The sequence below is a fragment of the Clarias gariepinus genome, chromosome 5 (assembly GCF_024256425.1).
Source record: "Clarias gariepinus isolate MV-2021 ecotype Netherlands chromosome 5, CGAR_prim_01v2, whole genome shotgun sequence".
NCBI classification, from domain to species: domain Eukaryota; kingdom Metazoa; phylum Chordata; class Actinopteri; order Siluriformes; family Clariidae; genus Clarias; species Clarias gariepinus.
Window position 1 is genome coordinate 30,699,004 of NC_071104.1, and position 20,298 is coordinate 30,719,301.

Below are 20,298 nucleotides of genomic sequence, written 5' to 3' on the forward strand. Positions count from 1 at the left end.
ATAGGGTTTAGCCAAGTGAAGACGGTAATTAAAATAGAACTGGGCAGTGATTTGTCCCTCTATGACTGGATACTGGTGTAAAGCAGCGTCCCTTCTCAGGAATGTGGTCAGGCTCAGTAGATTTAGATATTATTTCACACCCAGTGCCAGCTGGATCGCTTATGAAAGTACAACTGTCCTTTGCTTGGCAGATTATTATTAACAATTGTTGCTTAGGGCAAGCTTATTATTACTAACCTAATAAAATCATATTTTTACTTTATGGTACCAGTCAAAAGTTTGGACACAAAGTTTGGATTTATTTTCTGCATTCTGGAACAATACAGGATTTGAAATAATACATATGGCATTAAGTAACTGACTAATAACAAGTCAATTATTTTAAGACATGAAGGTCAGCTGTTCTGGAATAGTTCTTGCAAGAACAGTATTGTAAAACCCATCAAGCACCATGATAATATTAGCTCTCATGAATACTATCCCAGGGAATTAAGACCAAAATTTACCTCTGCTGTTCATTCAGAGTTACCAGACTCAAAATCCCCAATAAACAGCAGATTAGAGTTGTTTACAGAGCAGAAGTAGCAGACACACCTTAATATTACCTGTTCAAAGGCAATTATTGCACATTTCTGATGCCTTCGGTATTATTTAAAATTGTCAAAAGAATTAAAAATCAGAAGAGACCATAAAATTAGACTGTAGTGTATATATGAAACAGCACCAAGCATCAATATATCTGGACTGCTACAAGTATGGAGCTCCTTTAGAGGTTTGAAGGTGACATTCAAAGGAATAAACAATGGCACAAGCATAAGGATGGTGATGCCAATGATTGTGGTTGTCATATACTTTTCACAAGGCCTAATATAGTATAGCACAGACATTTTCTTGGCCAAGCCACGTAATGTAATAGATTGTAATAAGAACGCTTTAAATGAAACACATAAAAACGAGTTCGAATAAGGCCATTCCAAGCAGTTATAAATACTTCAGTTTTCCGTGGCTTTTCCGAGTGTAGGGACATAGCTGTGTGATGGCATGATGAGCTGTCTGATTCTCAGTCTACTCTGTTCGGCTCTTATTTAAGGACTCATCAGGTAAGAGAAAAAGAGGCTGTGCTGGAACACGAATTAGGGACCAAAATGTATTTAAAGATTTGAACAGGAAAACATGGTATTAATGATTATAGTCATGAACAGTTTTAAAGTTCTTAACCTTCATGCAAAGCCATGTGCCTAGAGTTTTTTTCTTTTCCTGGTGAATTAAGAAACCACTGGAGGAGCAATATTTCATTAAGAATATTCTGAGCTACTGTATGCACAGTAAACCTTAGAGCACATATACACAGGAAACCTGATCAACCAACTAAATGAACATTGAATAATTACCTACAATTATAATAGTGTCAATTTTACAAACTTAAGCCTTTATGGGATAGTCATTGCAATATATGTAAATTGAAATTTTGAAGACTTTTCCCAAAACCTATTTACTTTTTTGTTTGTTTGTTTGTTTGTTTTTGGTTTTTTTTTTTTTGGGGGGGGGGGGGGGGTGTTAAAATTTTTTGGGATTTTTTTCATTGCAAGTCAAGGTTAGTAAAGTGACCATATATGCCTTAATTTGGGGGGAAAAAAAGCACATTTAATAAATTTCAAAATTTATTTCACATTTCAAAAATGTGCAAAAACACAAACCTACAAAAATAAAACAAACATATACACAAATATACAAATTCCACAGAAGTTCCCACAAAATTATTGGTTATGAATTTTATCAGTTCTCATAAAGCTGTCCAGGTGTCTGGCTGTTTTTCTTAACAACATGCACCTGCACATTTAATGTAGAATTAAGGGACACGCCACCTGACCTACATACTTCTACTCTCAGAAGTGTGTGTGTGTGTGGTTGTGTGTGTGGTCCTCCATCAGCATGATTCCTATCGCTGTTATTCGCAGCTGGCCTACTTTGGAGAGGTTGGTGTAAGAACCCCCTTACAGTGCTTCTGTGTCCATTTTGACACTATGCTCCAGCACTTTCTGGTTCAAATCTATCTACTGCTGAAAAAAAACCTGATGTGGACAACATTAAAGAAGCTGCAACAATGCTAGCTATTTGAAAAATTTTGTAGAACCATGCAACAAGAAACCTCTAGGATGCCACAATTGACAGAATAACTTTTAAGAACAATGCATCACTTTGTACTCTGGTATTAACTCGGATTAAAAGTACAGAGGGAGGCACTAAATAAATGATGCTGTGTTATGTGGTGAATCTAAAGTATGTCTTGGAGTTAAATGGCATTTAGGCCACATGTTAACCATAGACAGCCAGTCTACATATGATTAACATACTACGCCAACTTAAGTTAAACACACTATGCTGGGATCTGGATAAAAATAGAATAAGGGCTTTAGTTATTATAACACATATAGTGAATTCCACAGAATGTTACTGAACCCAATTTAGTCTTAAATCCACAAAGCATCCTGCTATATCTGATAGAGCACTTTATTAGAAACACTATCCAAATACTGGGTAGTGCTTTCCTTTGCTCTAAAAAAAATATCCTTAATTATGTATGGAAGAGATTCCACAGGCCTTTGGAAATATTTCTTTGTGTTTATACTTTATATTGACATGACTGCATTGTGCAATTCATGCAATTTCCTACAAATGTCCCTCATTTTCGTCTGTTAAATCTTCTGTTCTACCACATCCCAAAGGTGATTTATTGAACGCAGTTTGACTAGGAAGATTACTGGATATACGTTTACCTTATACATTACGTGACTGCGACCATATCTAACTGTTTTCTCTCTCTTTTTGTCGAGTTACACATGGCGCTTCTGAGCTGCCAGTGACCAGACCTTCTCTGCTCTCCAGACCCGTCTGACTCATCCTAGTGCCCGCTTCTGGTTGGAAATCTCATGTGGTTTGCTTGGGAAGTGTGATGGTTCCATCTGATGCCGAGATCCGTTCTCTAATGATGTGTGACCAAAGTTACTTAATAGTTCAGGACTAAAATTTCAATAAACAGCTTTGTACCTGAAACTCTAATACTGTAACAAAAGTGGACTCCATAACGTAAACCCCATATCTTAAACTCCAAAACTTAAACTCCCTTCCTGTTATACTAAAATTCAGCGTTCCTTGTTAAGTGAACTCAACGTGATCCACTTATTCACCAAACGCACTCGTCGCTGGGAACCCCGGGGCCAATCAAACCCTCTCACAGCTCGAAGAACGTTTCTGGTGGCCAAACATGGCCGAACATGTCAGAAGGTACGTGAGAAGATGCCAGGAATGTGCCACAACCAAAACACCCAGGCACCTACCCTCTGGAATACTGCTACCCCTACCAAATCCCCGGCGTTCTTGGTCACACCTAGGGGTAGACTTTCCCTGTCATAGACCTTCCCTGCTCTGGCAAGGGCAACACATGCATCCTGGTCATCGTGGATCGGTTTTCAAAGTCCTGTCGCCTGGTTTCTTGATACATGTGGCATTCTTTTTGTGGCATGATACAGTATCATGTGGGAAGGAGTAATTAGCAGATGGGAAAAAGTGTGGCCATGAAGAGATGCACTTGTTAAGCACCAGGAGTGAAATGGCCTAATTTAAACCACCTCAACCCTGGCTGTGTGCTAAGGGAATTTCTGTTAATAAATTGGTGGACACCATAAGACTCGCAAAAAAACAAAATCCCCTGATCACTCTGTGCTCCTTAATCGCAGTGATAAAAACAACTGTTCACACATCTTGCATTAGATGTTTGTGAACTGTTGAATAAAAACCTGCTATTGCATCTGCTCTCAATCCTGTGAAGTCCCTATAAAGAAAGCAGGTCTTGGCTATGTTCTTGAATAAACCAATCTTACTTCTTATCTGTATCACATACGGTATTACTGGGTGAAAGTTTACATAGCCCTGTGTAAAAAAAAAAAAGTTATCTACAAATGGCAAAAAACATGGAACAGTTGAGAACCTTCCCAGGAATGGCCGGCCGGCTCTTATCCCAAGAGGACAGCGACAACTCATCCAAGAGGTCACAAAAGACCGCACAACATTCAAAGAACTGCAAGGCTCACTTGCCTCAGTTAAGGCGAGTGTTCATGACTCCACCATAAGAAAGAGACTGCGCAAAAACAGTTTGCATGGCAGAGTTCCAAGACAAAAACCAGTGCTGAAAAAAAAGAATATACAGTGAAGGCTCATTTCAGTTTTGCCAGAAAACATCTTAATAATCCCCAAGACTTTTGGGAAAATACTCTGTGGACTGACGAGAGAAAAGTTGAACTTTTTGGAAGGTGTGTGTCCCATTAGGTGTGGCGTAAAAGCAACACCGCATTTCAGAAAAAGAACATCATACCAACAGTAAAGTGTGGTGGTGGTAGTGTGATGGTCTGGGGCTGTTTTGCTGCTTCAGGACCTTAAAGACTTGCTGTGATAAATAAAACCATAAATTCTGCTGTGTACTAAAATATCCTGAAGGAGAATTTACGGCCATCTGTTTATGACTTCAAGCTGAAGTGAACTTAAGTTCTGCAGCAGGACAATGATCCAAAGCACACCAGCAGGTCCAAAGCCCTGACCTGAATCTAATTGAGATGATGTGGCATGACCTTAAAAAGTCGGTTCATGCTCAAAAACCCTCCAATATTCCTGAATTACAACAATTCTGCAAAGATGAGTGGGCCAAAATTCCTCCACAGCGCTGTAACAGACTCATTGCAAGTTATTAAAAAACTTGATTGCAGTTGTTGCTGGTAAGGGTGGCCCAACCAGTTATTAAGTTTAGAGGGAAAACACTTTTTCACACAGGGTTTAGTAGTTTTGGATTTTGTTTTCTCTTAATAACAAAAACCTTCATTTAAAAACTGCATGAAATGTTTACTTGTTATTTTTTATTAATATTTAAATGAGTTTGATGATCTGAAACATTAAAGTGGGACAAAAATGCAAGGGAGTGTGTGTATATATATATATGCATGCACTACCGTTCAAAAGTTTGAGGTCACTTTTTAACATGATCGTTCCTGATTCGTCAATCGTTCCTGAGTTAATTGTGAGATGTGTCTGCTACTTATGCTCTGTAAAGCCTTTATAACGCCTCTAATCTGAGGTGCTGTTAATTGGTCATTTTTCAGGCTGATAACTCTAAATGAACTTCTCGTCTGTGGCAGAGGTAGGTTTTGGTCTCGCCCTCCTCGGATGGTCTTTATGAGAGCCAGTTTCATTATAGTGCTTTTGCAAATGCACTTGACAATACTGTTCTTGCAAGAACTATTACAGAAAGGCTGACCTCTGTGTCTTAAAATAACAACTACCTGTTGCTTTTGTTGTTGTTACGTAATTACCTAATTCCATATGTGTTATTTTATAGTATTGAAATCTCCAGTATTGTTGTAGAATGTAGGAAATAAATCACTAAACAAAAACAAAGAAATTTGCAAGTGACCCCAAACTTTTGAACGGTAGTGTATATATATATATCTATATGAGTCACTTTCATATGGTCATAGATTGGACACACATTCTAGTTTCCTGTTTTTTTTTCTGATTTTCATTTATTTCTACAGTGTAAAACAAGGTGGAAGGCATCCAAAGTATGCATTAATCTCCTTTGAAGACTTTATATTAAAATGACATATTGACATATTGGGCCATCTGAGATACTTTTCCACATAGCACGTTAATACATTAGTGTCTTTTAAAGTCACTTCAATCTTAGCTTATCAGTTTCAGAAATATTTAAACCAGACATTCTGTCACCAGCAGCCATGCCACAGTAAAACTATGTTTTGAAGTGAACACGACCTGAAGTTCTTGACCTGCATCTACAAGATTTAATTCACTGTGCTGCTGCCACATAATTGGCAAAATAGATCTCTGCATGAATGTTTGAGCGTACAAGATTTCCTAACAAAGTAGACAGTGAATGTGTACAGTATATGTACAACTGACAGTTGAGTTCTTAAGTACCTAATGCAATATGTGGTCATAGTTAAAAATAAAAAAGGGTATTGTTCTAAAATAAAAAATTAAAACCAAACTTGTGTCCAAACTTTTGACTCGTTCTGTTTGGACACAAACTTTTGTACATTACCAGTCAAAAGTTTGGAAACACCTTCTAATTCACTGTTTTTCTTCAGTACATTCATGAACAATACTGGAAATTTCAAAACTATTGAATAACACCTACTGTAGGGAATTATGCGATTAAGTAACAATAACAAATGTTGTAAAAAATGAAGGTCAGAACACTGTTATAAAGAACTAAAGACACAGTTACCCAATTAAACCTACTATAAAAGCATAGAAAGTCCTAGAGTTATGAGCCTGGTCGAATGATGTCTACATTACACATTACCTTGCCTAGATTATTTTCCCAACCTTCTGAGACGCAAACACCCAAAAAAAAATTCCTTTTCTCCAGAATTTAGATGTGTGCAAGACAATCCTTCCACAAACAGTATGAACGAGTTGGAAAACTGATCTGCCTCAGCTTGTTACAACATTTGGTGTTAAATGGAAAAAAGAAGTCAGGGGTTTTCTTCCTGTGTGTATTCAGAGTAAATGCAGCATGTCAAAGAGGGGATTTATTACCACCCCGGAGAAAAGACAACCTTCTCACAAGCATAAAAAAAAAACGCTGAGGTCCAACATGGACAGTGCAATCTGGTTATCTTTTCTGTACAACTAATTACTCCTGTTTTTCTTTAAGAAATGCCACTAGTGACAGATGATCAGAAGCAAAACAAAGCCATGTATCAGTCAAAATGTGCTTCACACTATGAGGCTGCTGCTTCCTGTCCATCTCTGTGATAGGCTTGGAGGAGTGACAAAGACCGAAGAAAAAGTCTTCATAGGAGTTTCTGGTTGCCAAGTGCAAAAGACACGATTCCTTTGCCAAGTATTATTAAACAGACAAAAAAATTCCCCCAGCAGAAAAGTGTCAACAGAAAGGCAAAATAAAGGCCACATTCATCAGTGCACAAAGGCAAAGAGCTGGACGGAAGCAGCTGAACTGAGCATATAATGTCCATCCTTTGCTCATAAAACCGACAACTCCAAAGGTGTTTAAGTTGACCAGCCCTTGTTCTTTTACATAAAGAACGCACACAAGCGTAACTCTGGGAAAAATACAGTGACCCTCATGCTTAATCTATCATGCACACTGTGATTTCATCCTCAAAGTCCAGCCTGCTGAATTAAAGTAGCATTAAGTGACTGCAGTAATGTCTTTTGTACCCCATTATCTTCTGTTGACAGAGGCTTTGTGAAAGGGGTTCTGCATCACTGGCCCTGTAATGTCGTGAAAGCAAACCCCTGAAAGGCCTATCCCATTCACAGAACTGCTGCCTTAGACATTCCGTTGCACAACCACCACAAAACTGAGAATGGTAAGTCATTCTCGTCTTATTTTGGTAAAAAAAATTACAATACATTAATCCATAAGTTAAATTTCAACACCACTTTAAATATCACATAATCATGGTGGTTGCCGTGCTACAATCTTCAATGACTCGAGTCAAGAGCTGTCATTGGTAAGTTGAGAAAATTAGATCTGCTGTCTGACTTGGGTGACTGTAAAGTCAGAAACCTGATGCGCATAGTTTTTTGTGCTGTCGTTCATGCCACTTACTGCAGTCTCTGAGCGGATTAAACTTACTCTGTAATATGTTACTCTAGGCAAAAATATTTCCTTCTTCTCCTCTGAAAGGCAGCAGGGGCTTATAGGATTTAACAGATGAGTTAATGAAAGAGTATCTCATGTCTATTCTACTGTAACTTCTTTTTTTTTTTTATTCCAAAATGGACACGGTGACACACAGAGGATTTGAATTTCCCTTTACAAAAGAGCTTAAATGAACTCTAGAAGGAAGTAAGACTAACTTAGAACTGAAAAAAAGAGACTTTGTGTACAGAAGACATTTAGATTAGTCTTCCAACACACAACACACTGTTGTTTTTCTTTGAATCACAAAAGCTATGAACAGTCATTTTTCCTAAGCTTAAGATCATCTTTTTTCGTATTTTCTTCTCTCTTCTCTATCTAAACAACTAGCTAAACGTATGTTGGGTCAAATGTTCAAACAACAAATCTGTTACAGTATCAAATGTCTTTCAGTTTACTTAGGTTCTCCCCAGCTTTCTATGATCATATTCATGGGGCAAACCAACAAAAAAACAGCCCTATTCAACCTCTGAATAGCACAGAGGCATTTGTCATACATATGATACACATTATTTTACTTATTAGGACAACTAAATGATTCAGGGAATCAATCACAGTAACAGTCATGGTTGTAGATTTGTCTTCAAAGTTGACAGGGACACAAAGGGAAGTTAGTGTAAGAGTTACATGCCTGGCATTGGCACCCTTCCATATTTACGCACATACAGGCTGTTGAAGTAACTTACTTGATATTGGTAATGTTTGCATGTTCTTCTTGTGCTTGGTGGGTTTCCTCAGGGTACTCGGGTTTCCTCCCACAGTCCAAAGACGTGCAGATTAGGTTAACTGGCATTCCCAAATTGCCCGTAATGTGTAAGTGTGTGTGCTCTGCGGTATTGGCACCCTGTCCGGGGTGTACTCCACCTTGTGCCCTAATACCCCTATCTCACCTACGTTGTTTCGTGAGCCGTAAGTACAGTTCATCATAACTTACCGCGAGTTTTGGCGCTGTAATTACATTTCCATCTTTCCGCGCGAAAAATGTAACTTTAAAAAAAAATGTATACATTTTTGCCGGCCCTCGTGGAAGCGCGCGGACCTTACAGAACTTGCAGAACGCCTGCGGGACGTCGATGGGCAATCGCGGTAGCTCACGGTGCCTAACACCGCATCTCACCGCGAGTCAAACCACATGGGTGAGATAGGGGTATAAATCCTTGTATACAATACAGGTTAAAGCGGTAAAGACAATGACACATTTGCACATGTGAAAATGGGAATATATACAATAGTAATTACCATTGGCCTTCACAGTTTCTAGTTGGGCTACAGAGGTTCCTAGATGGATGATAGACCCTCAGCGACATCACCTAAAGGTTTTCTGAACTTTGAATTTTATAGCTGACCTGTGAGCGATCTGGTCATCGCAAAAGCTAAAAGCAACTTGGCCCAAACCACCCATAGACAGAGCCAAGCTGTTTCTTGGGACACACCTACTTACCCCAGTTTCCACAGGCTACCTAGCATAGCTAGCTATTTTGGCTAATGTTATTTACAGTATCTGCTTATTTTACTTTGAATTTGACTTGATTTCATCATTTATACCCTACACGTGGTCTCATGTTAACATCTAAATTTCTTGTTTATTTTACTTGCTAAGTTAAACTACAACAAGCTAGCTGGTTAGCTGAAGCGATGGATAGCACACAGCTAGCAATTCCGTACCGGCAATACAGCTGTCACTCAAAACGATCATGCCCCTAATTATGCATACAGTAATTGTATGATTTAACTCATGAGTTACAAACAAAATCACTTCCTGTACAGGTGTCATCAATAGGTAATCTCATCGATGGAGATCAACCCTCAAATCCGTTTTTGTAGAAGGGTGCAAGGGTGCATCTGTAACTTCTGGACAGTTTAACATGGGGCTCTATGAGATTGATTTATTTTTGCAGGATAGTGGTCATTCGAGGTACTGCACATTTTGACACTTTCACATTAGACTCTTTTTCAGAACCAGAGATTGCCCTTTGGTATTTACATTCTCTAGTGAAAAAAGAAGCACTATGCACTTAATCTGTTTAAGATCATTCAATAGACACAATCTGAAGAAGAGTAACAGGAAGTAATACACATTATGCCTAATATTGCTGATATTTTGGCAAAAACGTAAAGAGCAACCCTTTGTCTGCCTCCCTACTTTATCAGCTATAACTGTCTAGTTTAGAGGATGCGATCAGTACGTGCTGTGTGCATACAGAAAGATCAAAAGAGATAGACGGCATGGCACCGATGACATCACATTCTAAACAGCGGCCCACTTCTGTGTTGAGGGAAAGTTGGCTTTGATATTTGAGTCAAACCGTACCCAAGTACGTCGTACCATACTCAAGTCCCCTCAACAAGCCCAGACACAGTACAAGCATGTTAGGTGAAACTATCACCTGATTATGATAGTTATATTTCAGAATTTATGAAAGTTTATTTAATAAAAATATGTCCCTACCATCCCTCCATAAATCAATATATGATTGCAATGAAAGGTAGAAGAACAGTACTACAAATTTTATTATCTGTCTTTCTACTATGCTTTTGGTGTTGTTGCTATTGCAGCATTTTGTTGTTTGATAAATCTATTGTTTGTGTAGTATTTAATTGATATTAAAGTGTATAGCTCTAAAAAAAAAATCACATAAGCACAACCTTGTTCACATGGTACACAAAGACTCCCAATATGCTAACCAGCAATGCTGTGGGGAACACAGCTCCATCTTGTCTCTCATTTCCAAAGGAAATGCCAACAACTGATGTAATCTCAAGCATTGTTTCTCAAGAAATGGCCATTTTTGAATTATTTCCTCCATGAGTGCATTCAGTTATCTCAGATTTCAATTGCTTAAAACAGAGAAAATATTTCATAACAACCTACATAATCAACGTTTGCTACTGATGTATCATAAACACAGTGCAAAAAACAAAGATGGGCAAAGACAGCTAAAACCTAGAGCAATACATGTGATGTTCTGAAGACATCAGTTTAAAAAGCCCCTGCACAGACACCTTTCTGCCAGTGGCCAACAGCATAAGATATTTACTTGGAACTATGGTTAATTTGTATATGTGGTGTATGAGCTTAGTGATTAAAGTCCAGGGCTAAAATCCCAGGACCATTATCAAGATTCTTTAACGCTCAATTGTATTTCATTTTAAATAAATGCAATATCCAATTTTATGCAGATTAGTCATAACATTAACATCACATAAAATTAACACTTTACATTATGAACCAGTATATTGGTGGCAAATCAATTATAGGCACCAAAAGCTTATTTAATGTCTGCAGGGACCAAAGGCAAGCCAACAAAAAGCCAATGCAGCACAACTCACTAAAATAAGTCAATGCTGGCCATGATAGCAAGGCACCTGAACGCACAGTGCATCATAGCCTGCCATGCACAGACCTGGCCTCCAAACTCCTCAGATGCCAATCCAACCGAGTACCCAAGGTTAGCACCGCTGTCAACGTCCTGGTGCCAGACACCCTAGCACACCCCCAGAGGTCTTGTAGAGCATGTCATGAGGCCCTGATGGCACAAGAGGAATCTTACACAGTACTGGGCATTATGTTTTGTATTGTAATGTTATGGCTGATATGTATGGCCTTATATGTAACTTGTCTGCGTGAACCCATAATATTCTACAAATAATAGCCCGATCAGAATAAAAGTGCATGTAACCAACCTTAATCTGTGCATGTTTGACCCATGTGGGGGCAATATTAGGTGACGTGATGAGTTAAACATCATGTCAACATGTTTACACAACTCAAATTCACAACTCTTGACTTCTTGACACCACTATTATATTTTCCAGCACAGGATCTGTAACTGATTAAACACCTAGAATATTGAGGGGTTGTGCATCAGTGGACTGTTTTTTTCCACAACACTACTGACATGGGTGGGAGTGATATTATGTGGTTTGGCACGAGCCAGATAATATATCCTGTTTATTACCTGCCTGCGGACATCTTTCTATTCAAGTGGGTACGGGAAGTGAACCACCATCAGTGGTGCAATAAAGATGATAAACCTGTACATGGTTCTTCTCCATATACATTACACAAGGTATAACTGCTCATGCATTCAGACGGTGTTTCCATAAACTTTTGGGAAAGTAAAATAAAAAAAAAAATACTATCCCTGTTATTAGCTTATAAGCTGTAAAATACTACTTTCTTTGTTTGTCCCTAAGCCTGTCATTGTGCAACACTTTTATTTTCCATAAACACCAGACTACCATGTGGACATGACCTGAAACCGACGTGATACAAGAAGTCTCTATTCTCGAAAACAAGCCTTCACACATTGTTATTCCTTCCCAGGGTTGTCAGATCTGCGTGACAAAACCTGCTCAAGCAAGTGGACAAGAGGTATTAAAAACACAACATTTGTCTCAATGGTTCTTTCACACAGGTACCAAAACAATCACGCTGGCATGAATAGGGATATAGTATATGATGCTGGCAAAAAAAGACACAATCACATTGATACCTTATAAGGAAAAAGTTAAAGTTCCAGATTAAGACGGTATGAGAGTATCCTTTGTGCGTATGCTTTTCCTAACTTTGAAATATTAAACCAGTGTAGCAGGAGAGAAAACAACACAGCTGGGCTACTGTACTTTACAGAAATATTCCTCATGTCACAGCAGCCAGCAGACCATTGCCTTTGAAGGATGCAGGGATGAGGGGTTTGTTTTATAAAGATGGGATCTAAGTAAAACAGGTGGTATTCTTCTCTATGCACAAACATGGCCTTCAGCGCCAAATGAAAGGTGAGAGACAAGGACAGAGGGGTGTGGCATGACTGTACTGTAGGTAGCTTGTTTTCCTCACCTTGCTCAATGTTTTTCTCACAGAAGCTCTTTATGTCTTGCCATTGCCTACGCAGGAGGGTACAGCTGGCAGGGAGGACTGGCTGAACTTCTGTTTTAGAGATAAGAGCAAAGTGTGGAGCAGACACTATGACAGAAGGGAATGTGTTTTTGTATGGTGCTGTGATACCATCCAGATAGTCCGAAGAGACATACAAAATGTACTATATTGGACAAGCAGACCTGTGCATTGACCTCTATTCCAACGTCTATTCATAAACCCTTACCCATGCAGACAAAAGTCAGATCAAGGTATTAAACAAGCGAAATCATGTTGTGACTTTTAATCTTCCCTGAAAGATCTCTGTCATTAGTATCCTGCTTGAAGCTAAGCCACATTATGCTGATTATTTCAAAAGTAAACAATCTTCCATGACTAAATCTCCTCCAGAATGTATAAATCCCCCTCACAGTGAGCACGCACGGTGCAACCTACAAGGGATACAACACATTAAACCTGATGTTTTTGCCTCGACAAGTCTGAAAGCGGAAACACCAGGCGTGCCTATGTGCCATTAAGAAAGTTTGTGCGGTACCGCATAATGAAAAACACTTTAAGTAAGCACGTAGTCCATTGTTTAAGGAACTGTGTTAAACAAACTTTGCTCTTCCTTTGTTCCACATATGCTGTACAAACACTACTCGTTTCACTGAACTACCTGCTGCAGGTAAAGTGTGTTCTCCATGATTGTGCAATCCGTCAGGCGGTTCAACCCCTCAGTAATCCCCGTACCACACCGGGCGTGATTTATTCTTCTCTGAAAGATGAAAGCAAGCACTAGTGTACTCTAAAGATCAGCAAACTGTTGGTAAAAGTGCCAAATAAGTATGATTGATGGGCTTATTTGTGTGTGCAGGTGTATGTTAGGTAAGATTAGACAAAAAAATACTACAGCTCCAGTACTTATTTAGGTTGATTAATTTAACAGAGGACTGCATGCCATCTTCAGAACTAGCGACATATTGGAAACATCTTCAGGACCCTTAAAAGGCCATTAAACACCCCAGATGTCCTCATACTAAAGCATGAAACGCCTTGAGGATGACCTTAAGGATGCTTGAGGTTTAAAGACCAAGTGCAGAGGACCTGAGGGCAACTCTGTGTGCCCACTGTCATTTCGCTACATACAGACACTTCAGTACAACATGACATTTTGTCCACACACATACTCCATTTTGAAACAGACCTTTTGGAAAAAACTACATCGTACAGTATGAACTAGGCCTCACTTTGGTAAAAATATACAGAAATGCCAAAGCCGTACTTGGCTGGATATAATGAGAATACCGAACATTTAAGAAAACATTTAAACTGATTATAACCTGAAAAACTGGGTAAAACTGGTTAAAAACGGTTGATTGTTTAGAAGGTGTTGTCTGAGTTTGTATAATCCCAAATCAACAGTACTATAGTAGCAAATTAGCATTAGCAATTTTGGAAGGAGACTCACAAAACAAAACTTTTAAGAGTAAATTCTTTGTAGTTTCTTTGTAACATTACAAGCTGAAATTATATGTCCAACTAGTATTACTAGCCGCCATTGACGGTTACAAAGTGTTTTAGAAATAGTTAAAAGGTTAAAGCTCAAAATGAGCTGATCAGCTTTTAATTTAATCAGAGATAATATTATTATTTCAGGTTAAAGCACATTTACTGTCTGGCAGAACTCTCTGCCTAACTTATTAATACAAAGAAACAGAATTACGTAAGGTTAAGTTGTACTTTCTTTTCTCATCAGCCACATACACTCCCTGTTCAAAATAGAGTACATCAGCACATGACTGTTCATAACATCCCTTTTACTCAACATTTTGATTTGACTCAATAACACTCTCAGCTCTGATGTTTTACATGCCCTTAGCTCGGACTGCTACGGTCATGTTTACTCTAACGACTCGTGTTTTATCTCGTAGTGGCGCCTTACAGTACATCACGCCCTTAATTAGCACAACGGTTAGGAAACATATGAGACAAACTGGTTTTTAACTTCCTTTAGGAAGTATAAACATACAATTAATGATCTATCCATACATCTTTGAAAATTTAGTTTTCAAACATTCGTTTGCGCTTCATGGGGATTTTGACGCTTTGAAGGGGTATTACAGTCGTTTCTGTGTCTTCCGCATACTCTGTGTATTTACACTAAACTATCGCATTGATTGGCTCCGTTAAGTGTCACGTTCTGTATAGCCATGCCCAGTTTGAGGGGAAAAGCGGTATATTCTGTATTCGTGATAAAAGCGATAGCTGCAGTGAGGTAATCTGGCACAAAACTGCTCATAACATCCCTTCTACTCAAAATTTTTATTTCATTTATGGCACAGATTCAATTTTAGGCAAATAATTAAGGACTGGCAAATTTTCATTAAATTCTATCAAGCCAGTTTTTTTTGTGATGCTGTGACAAAATCGCTGGACGGACATACAGATATACAGTACAGACAGACAAAGACATACACAAATTTTTCTGAGACTGGTTTTACGTCCTTCAATGTATAAAATGTAAATATATAAAAAAATAAAGATATTATTGAAAAAGCGAGTTCTAACCAAAGTACAGACAAAACATTTTTTATATAGATTTATCTCAAAAAAAGGAAAAAACACCTGCTGTAACAAGTGGTGCTAATTATGGTATAAGAGGAACTAAATACTTAGAGAAGCAGTGTTACAGAAAAATAATCAACCTGTATCAACCAATCTTTTTGGTCTGTACATATTTCAGTTTTTTTGTTTGTTAGTTAGTTTGTTTGTTTGTTTTGTTTGTTTTATGGTTTTGATTTTCTTTTTTCCCTAAAGACTATAATTGATACCATGCAAAAAAATTTTTAAATGTTTTTACATTGGAAAATTCAATTTTATTTATATATCTCACCTGCAAATTTCTTTTTTTTTGTTGTTGTTAAATAATTTATTTTCTACATTCTACTACAATACTGTGGATTTAAAAACTAAAGAAATATCACATATGGAAATAGGTAATTATGTTATTATGTAACAACAACAACAATAACAACAGTCAGTTGTTATTTTAAGACATGGAGGGCAGCCGTTCTGGAATAGTTCTTGCAGGAACAGTACAGTATTGTCAAGTGAATTTGCCAAATGCATCAAGCACCATGATTAAACTGTCTGTCATGAAGGCCATCCCAGGAAAGGGATGCTGCAGAGGAGAAGTTCATTTAGAGTTACCAGCCTCAAAAATCACCAATTAACAACCAGCACTCCAGATTTAGACCCGTTATGAAGGCTTTACAGATCATGAGTAACATATTTTGGATTCCTTCAGCATTGCTTCACGATGTAGAAAGAGACAAAATATCAGGAACGACCATGGAGTTAAAATGTGATCCAAAACTTTTGAGCAGTAATATATAGATAAAATAATAAAATTATGCATAAAGTTAAAACTATTCGATAAATTTTCTCCAAATTTACACAAGGTTACAGGACATTCTCCAGATTACTGGCTGGTGTTGTTTTGTACAAATAAAAATTAAAATAGAAATTTAAAACTTAACATGGTGCCCAAAGCTATCTTCTGGAAACTGATGCACATGCCATTACAAATGGGAAAATAGCGTGCACACACACACACACAACTGACTAGTGCCACTACGATTGACTTGCGCCTACACTCCCCACACCCCCATTCCGAGAGAGCTCACAGATTCGAATTGCTAGATGACAGAGCGAATGTGCTTCTGTTGCACCACTCGGAAGCCTTTCCATAATCAGTTCAGAGTTGTTCATATCTAAAGCTGATCAGTGGTAATGGGTGATCAGGCTGAAAATCAGCCTATTCCAGTCACACGCTGAACGATTGGTGCATCTCCAAATATTCTCCTATACAGTACAACCAACCGGTCATATTTTATTCAATTTAACTCCATAAGAAAGAAAAATCGCTGGACACAATGTGAAAATGCAATAATATATCCAATAGAACTTTAAATATCCAAAAAGTTGATCCACATTCCCTCAAGGGGCAGCCTCATTCACACACAGCCTTATCTGCACATCAAAGTAAACCTGTCCAGGTCTCATAGCTGCCCAGACTCACATGTGGGCTGTGTTTGATGGTGCGTGCTATCAATGGAGGGCATCACACTCACTCCATAGAGGCCTATCATCATAGTTTGCTTTGGATACAGCTGCCTGAACTCCAAATAGGAAAAAGTGGCAGCATCTTGTGCCACCTACAACCAGACACACACCTTGTTCAAACCAGGAGATAAAAAGTTTTCTCATAAACATAGGAAAAGGCTTCTGGGCTATGTAAGAAGTGGAAGCCACTATAAAGCTGGTAGGCAGATGACCACAGTGAAACTACGATATAAATATGAGCTGCGTGACAGCTGAGCAGTCGAGGGTTAAGGGCCTTGCTCAAGGGCAACAGTGGCAACTTGGTGGTTGTGGGGTTTGAACCTGGGATCTCCCGAACCATAGTCCAATGCCTTAACCACTGAGCTACCCCTGTTTTTCTCCATGTAGTTTAGAGTCCAAAGGCATGTGTTGCAGACTAACTGAATGGTATTTTCAAACTGCCCATAGTGTATGACTGGGATTGTGAGTGTGTGCCCTGTAACAGGTTGGTACACCATCAAGTGTAACCCTGACTTTTGCCATTAGTTCCCCAGAATATGCCCCAGGCCTTAGATGCCCCTACATTGGATAAGCTGTACAGAAAGTGGATGGATGGATAACCTTATCATAACATAGTCTCACTTTGCCTTAGTGAGTTACTTTAGCTTTTTAGGTATAACATGGTTCAGCTGTCTAAGAAACTTTGCTAGAATATATTTTTTTATCTAAAAAGTGATCAAAGACTTTACACACTATATGGTTGTTAAACAAATAGTTTAATTTTAATTACAAAACTGAATGTATTTGGTTAATATGCACTAATGCCTTAAACTGCACATTTTAGTTTAAGAATAAAGAAAAAAAAAATTTAGATTTTCATTTCACAAGTTCAAACAGCAGCGCAAAAGAAGTGATGTCATGATGCATATGCAAAGAACAAAAAGGTCTCAGACTGCAAAGTGCATCTGTAGTAGCATTTAATCAGAGAATCACAGGGAGTGATGATGACATACATGGGTATTACAATATACATTCTGTTATCTGTGCCCTTCTGCACATCCCGTACCGATTACGCTACAGACACAAGACTCCTCAACATCATATTCTATACAAAGCACATACACTTCTTGTAAATGACATGAGATGATTCTGAACCATATAGCATGGAACCAATTGGACAAAATGAACCCGGGTCTGTTGGGTTAAAATCACAGGTGCTGCACAATTCATTTCAGCAAACGTACATTTTATTACAACTATTTGAGGAATTTAGAGGTATGCAGGTAAATCCAGATGTATTAACATTATAGTAATTGATAAATATAAGATCATCTATATTACACTGGGTACTGTACGCAAGTAACAGTGCAGACAACCATTCATTCACAATAACACTGCAGCAATCTTTTTTTGTGTATGTGTGTGTGTGTTTTGTTTGTTTTGCATATTTGAAAAGATTATGACAAGCTCTGAGTTCAACAATGTTTTTTCTTTTAATTATAGCCAAACTTTTCCAACTGCTGCCCTCTGGTTGGCATGCAGCAATAACCCCTAGACTACTGCGTTATGTACTTGCAATTAAGAAATATTCTTATGTGTGATACTAAGACGACCTTAATAACAGTCTCAGCCACCAGATTTACTTCAAGGTTTCCGATCAAAGAAATCTCATCTGGCACGAAGATCCTGTCTGAGATCTGGCTGAGAGGTTTCTGGTGTCAAAGTCAACATGAGCAACAGGTTTGCCTTTTCTTATTCCAGTGTTAGTTCACACCACCATAACCAGTGCACTCTGAATATAAAGGGTACCTTCATGAGCACATCATCTGTACCAGTGGAACTGATCTTTTACCATGGAATGTCCAGATCCAAAAAGTGTAAATAAAATGTAGGTTTTGTTTGTTTGTTTGTTTTTAGATGTACGCTATATATCTATCTAGGTAGATTTTCCTACCTTTGTTAAAAGCCTTTTTTCCTCTTTCTTTTTCTCCTCATGCTGCTCCAAAGGCATCTGCAGAAAATCCTCTTCGCAGCAAATGAAACTCACTGTGCATCCCATCCGGGAAACTGTCCCGAGTCCCCATTCAAAACTCACCAGTCCTGGTCTATTAGAAGCTCTCGGCTTCTGCACGAGATCTCTAATGCAGTTAGTAACAGATGCCGCGCGCGGCTGCGCTCCTGAGTCAGCAGGTACGGAGTTAGAACACGCGCGCGTCTTTTATGTTTTCAGGAACGAACTGGTTTTGGCTTCACTCCACACCTTGTCTTTAAATAACACTCGGACCATGAGAGGTGTCCCAACTTTCCCCACTCAAGTCCCGTTCCCAAACCCGCCTTCCGACGCCTCTGCGCTTGTCCAGGAAGAGGAAGGATCGCAGTGGGGCAGAAGTACTGTGGCAGCAGGCTGGGGTGGGCTTTACACCCGCGCCTTAGTGCCTCATATACAGTATACAGTACATTCCGAGTATGAATTACTTAAAATAATCCAATAGACTATGCCTAATTAATAACTCAAAAGTTGCATTAGTTAGTTTAAAATACAAAGTCATTTGTATCAACTATGATTTATGAATTTTTTGCAGTTTTTAAATTATGACCCAAACTCAACACATTATGGTGAAATGAAAGATCTCAGCATGATGATGATTATGTTCTTGATACATAAAGGGAAAAAACATTAAAATGTGCTAAATATGGGTCATAATTAAAAAAAAAATCACAAACTTGTCATGAAGAAAAAAATCATGGTTGATACAAATCACTTTGTATTTAACACAAGGTCTATAAGCTTATCATGTACAATGGCACGAGCCTTGGTACACCCTGAAACTACTCTGCTTGTCTTTGGACTGTGGGAGGAATCCCACCAAGCACAGGGAGAATAGGCAAACTTCACACACACAGACCAGAGGAGGGAATCGACCCCTCAACCCTGGCGTTGACAGGCAACAGGGCTAACTACTATACCACACCATGCCGTCAACGTCGATGACAATGATAATATTAGCCTTCATCATCATTATCATCATTTTTTTTTAATATTAAATGGGTACTTAGTGCTAGAAGGCCTGTAGCCTATTTCAGGAGACTTTGGGTACGAGATTAGGTACACCCTCAATCTAATCTGCATGACTTTGATGAGTGCCCGGAGGAAAAACACAGAGAACATACAAACTCCTTGCACATAGTCCCGAGGCAAAAATCAGTTTTGACCACTAAGCCAATGATGATGATGATGATTATGATTTTAATGATGATGATATTAGCCTATCTATCTATTGGTTAAAGACAGGGGACACCCTGGATCACACAAGCCACACTCACCCAATTATACAATACTGGCAATTTGAAAATAGCAGTCAGCCTACAAAGCAAGTCTTTGAACTTTAGGAGGAAACTCCATGCACCCAGAAGTTAGTCAACATTTGAACACACAACCCTGGAGGTGTAACAGTGATGACAGTGCTATCGACTGAACTGGCATGCATCCTTAATATTAGCTTGTTATTGTTATTTAATACAAAAATTAAATAAATACAATTATAATAATGATGATGATCATCATCATCATCATCATCATCATGACAGAATA

General features: G+C 38.5%; 1 protein-coding gene across 3 annotated transcripts in view; it reads right to left on the minus strand.

Annotated features, from left to right (window-relative positions):
• The window catches only part of tns1b (tensin 1b), a 216,131-nt gene extending 197,152 nt beyond the window's left edge, over positions 1–18,979 (minus strand). For 2 of the 3 annotated variants that reach the window (XM_053496636.1, XM_053496634.1), the window contains exon 1: positions 18,661–18,979. In XM_053496636.1, coding sequence (XP_053352611.1) covers positions 18,661–18,765 — 105 coding nt within the window. In that variant the 5' untranslated portion in view covers positions 18,766–18,979. The remainder of the gene's footprint in view (positions 1–18,660) is intronic. The other variant, XM_053496632.1, reaches the window with a different exon arrangement.
• Positions 18,980–20,298: the final 1,319 nt, after the last annotated feature.